The 3,780-nt window shown below is 46.8% G+C and overlaps 1 protein-coding gene across 1 annotated transcript; it reads left to right on the forward strand.

Annotated features, from left to right (window-relative positions):
• LOC8076568 (aquaporin NIP3-2) lies at positions 1,948 to 3,114 on the forward strand. Its single transcript, XM_002443807.2, has 4 exons — positions 1,948 to 2,190; positions 2,285 to 2,704; positions 2,795 to 2,856; positions 2,967 to 3,114. The coding sequence occupies exons 1-4, from the start codon at positions 1,948 to 1,950 to the stop codon at positions 3,112 to 3,114; spliced, it is 873 nt and encodes a 290-aa protein (XP_002443852.2).

The following is a 3,780-nucleotide window of genomic DNA, read 5'->3' on the forward strand; positions in this document are numbered from 1 at the left end:
ATGCAGCAATCGGATGGTCAGCTTTCCAAGCAGGACAAATATTCATGTGATGACCCGCTACCCCACAGATGAAACAAATTTTTGGTCTCAAGCAATTCCCAACAAAGTGACCAGGTTCCCCACAGTTGTAGCAGGTCATTTTACGATACCTTGGATCGATGAACGGGGCCTCACCCTGGTGCTGGGCAGCATGGTCATAACTCTGCGCCGCTGCCCGCCTAGGCGGCGGCTGTTGCTGGCGCTGCCTAGGGGCTTGTTGCTGGCGCTGAAGAGGTTGCTGGCGCTGAAGAGGTTGCTGCCGAGATGGTGGCGGAGCAAGTCGGGGTTGCCTCTGTTGTTGCTCTTGCTGAACCCGCCCCTGATCTCTCCATCCCTGCACCTGGGGCTGTGGAAACCTCTGTTGAGGCCCCGACGAACGAGGGGGAGGAGGGCGCGGACCTTGCAGATGCGGGGGCTCCTGCCACACCCATCTTCCACCTTCCGCCATTGAGCGCTTGAGGATCTCCGCGAAAGTTTCCTTCTCTCCCCTCTTACCCTAGAAGTCCCTCGCAAAACTCAGCTTCACTGCGGGCTCGACGATCCTGTCCGAGCGAGATGCAGGGAAACAGTCTTCTACAGAGATGTGCTTCGACTCTACCAGATCCCGCCGGATCCAGAAGAGCCCCACGCCATGGTTGGATGCAGTAGATTGGGTGGGATTGGAGTGTGGAACCCTAGGGTTTCGTGGCGGCGGCGAGTCAATCGCCCACAACTGGCCGAAGAACTCCTCGATGACTTCCTCACATCGGATATTCTCTAGGTCCTTCGCCTTCACCACATCTCCACACTCCAGCTTCCTACCCACCCCGCCTCTGACCGGTGGGGGAGGCGCCCACCTCTGGCTTGTGGACCCGGCGCAAACCTGGGGACGTGTGGTCAGCCACGGAGGATGAGGCCATGGCGGGACGTCCTCCCTCCGACACAGAGTACGCGTACGGGAAGAAGACGACGACATCATCATCTCTGGCCTTGTTTAGTTTTCAAAAATTGTTAAGATTCCCCGTCACATCAAATCTTTAGACGTATGCATGGAGCATTAAATATAGATAAAAACAAAAACTAATTGCACAACTTACCTGATAATTTGCGAGATGAATCTTTTGAGCCTCTTTATGATTGGACAATAATTGCCAAATACAAACGAAAGTGTTATAGTAGCCAAAGTCAAAATTTTTCCACAACTAAACAAGGCCTCTCTGCTCCTGTTTTGGTAATCCAGAATATGATAAGTATCTAAATAACATCATGTATGGTCATCTCGTCCAATAGAAATACTTCGAACTAGAATAAAATCTCAGGACAGAATTTGCACACGTTGCCGATATGTACAGCTAAAAAGAGGATAACTGAGTTACGGTCTAAATATTCTACTATAAACCAGAGATCAGAGATGATGGCAACAAATATAATTGAATAAACACAGCTGTTAAGCTCTCTCATTTGGTAGTTGAACACTACTTCAGAAGGGAGCCGTTGACATTTTTATTATAGTTAACATTGCTCTACCAAAGCAACTTCCTTCCCCATGGCGTTCTGTTGGATATAATATCATGTAACACACGAGCATTGTACTTGGGCTAGTACCTACCTATTCTGCTACCGCCTTTCTGAATTCCATGAACTGGGCACCTCCGCCGCTGCAAATTTGGAGGCTGCTGGTTTTGACAACAGAAGCTGCAAGGCATATTGTGCAAATGAAATCAGACGCCTATAAATACCCCTCCACTTCACTGCCATGCTCCATATCACACACAAGTCCCAAGCATCAGACAACAGAATTCCTTTGGTTCTAGAAAGATAACTCGAAGAGTTCAGATCATCACCATCCAGTTTAATCCATTACTCAGTCTCAGTGAGGTCTAGTTGCTCGGCTTCGAGGGGAATAGCATGGAAGAGCAAAAGCGCAGTATGGGTGATGTGACTGCAGTTGCAGTCCCTCCCATGCAGACAAGCGAGAGCAACAAGATTTCCATCATCATCTCCCCAAGGGCTGCAACCTCCAAGATTATGCCATTTGAGCTGATCCATGCCGGCAGCGTCAGCTCACGACCACATGCTGATGTTGCTGAATCCTCTGGTGCTCATGCAACTCACCATCACCGATGGAATCAAGGCTTACCAAAGATCAATGCAGTTCCTCTGATCAAGAAGGTAAAGTTATAAGTTTAAGTTAACTGACTGAAATTTGTCATTGAGTTTTGTAGAAATGAAATGTTGACCTGAAAGAGTGGTCATTGCATTGCAGGTGGGCGCAGAATTCCTTGGCACATTCATACTGATCTTCACCGTGTCTTCCACCATCATCATGAATGAACAGCATGATGGCGTCGAGAGCCTGCTCGGCATTGCGACCTCTGCAGGTTTAGCCGTCACTGTTCTTGTTCTGTCCCTCATCCACATATCTGGCTGCCACCTGAACCCAGCAGTCAGCATCGCCATGGCTGTATTTGGCCACCTCCCACTTGCTCACATCCTGCCTTACGTGGCTGCACAAATTCTGGGCTCCATTGCTGCCTCCTTCACTGTCAAGGGCATCTACCATCCAGTGAACCCTGGGATCGCCACCATACCAAAGGTTGGCACTACTGAAGCTTTCTTCCTTGAGTTCATCACGACATTCGTGCTTCTGTTCATCATCACCGCTCTGGCCACTGATCCCCATGCAGTAAGTTTTATGTTGCTTTTGACCGTGCAATCTTGTTTTCTCTTCTTCCCATTGTATGAAGCTAATAATGTTCTTCTCATAAATCTTCAGGTGAAAGAGTTGATAGCAGTGGCAGTTGGGGCAACAATAATGATGAATGCTCTTGTCGCAGGGTATGTGCATTTGGAATTGTTCAGAAGTACTTTCCATTTGGAGATTTCTTGTGTACTTGAAATTCCCCAAAAATATACTCTTAACTTTGCTTGTTGATGTGTGTGAGCAGACCATCAACAGAAGCATCAATGAATCCTGCACGCACACTTGGACCAGCAATTGCTACCTGTAGATACACTCAGATTTGGATCTACATGGTGGCAACGCCGCTGGGCGCTATAGCTGGAACTGGAGCCTATGTTGCAATTAAGCTGTAGTTACCAAAAAAAGGTAGGGAAAATTCAGAAATCTGTATCTGAACATAACAATACTCTTATCTGCCGTATAGTTCTAAGGAACTTCATGCTTCTTCTGCAGGCAACACGAGACCCTCAGAGTGAGCTGATACTACAAGAACAGTGTAAATACATCAGAATTCTTCAGACTTCATGGTCAATTGGAAAGTGTAGATGCATGTTACAATATTGATTTTAACCATTTTGGTTCCCTAAATGTAGAGTTCTCAATTTCCCTCCTTTTTTCTTTACTTGAAATTGAAATGTACATATACGTGTCATTCTTCAGCTCTTAGCTGATCTCATTTGTTTCCTATATAGAAGATTTCCCCCCCCCCCCCCCCTTTTTGCTTACCTCACTTGCCCAAGTCCAAATTCCAATGGTATATTGTGCTACAAATTAAAACAACATGGAAGGGTCAAGTATAATGTGTTTTTGCTATGCAGCAGACTACTACCTGGTTTGTTTGCATACCAGCTACACAAATATGCCTCATGTTGAATGTCGTAACTACCTGCAGAGTTTTCACAAGAGCTTCAGATTCACTGTACGTACGTATCTATGAATTCTGGAGAACAAGCAAGCGAGCAGTGTTCCTCCAAAGGTTCTAAAGAGCAACGCTGCCCACCTCAAATATTGAGATCACG

Source organism: Sorghum bicolor, chromosome 7 (assembly GCF_000003195.3).
Source record: "Sorghum bicolor cultivar BTx623 chromosome 7, Sorghum_bicolor_NCBIv3, whole genome shotgun sequence".
Classification (NCBI taxonomy): Eukaryota; Viridiplantae; Streptophyta; class Magnoliopsida; order Poales; family Poaceae; genus Sorghum; species Sorghum bicolor.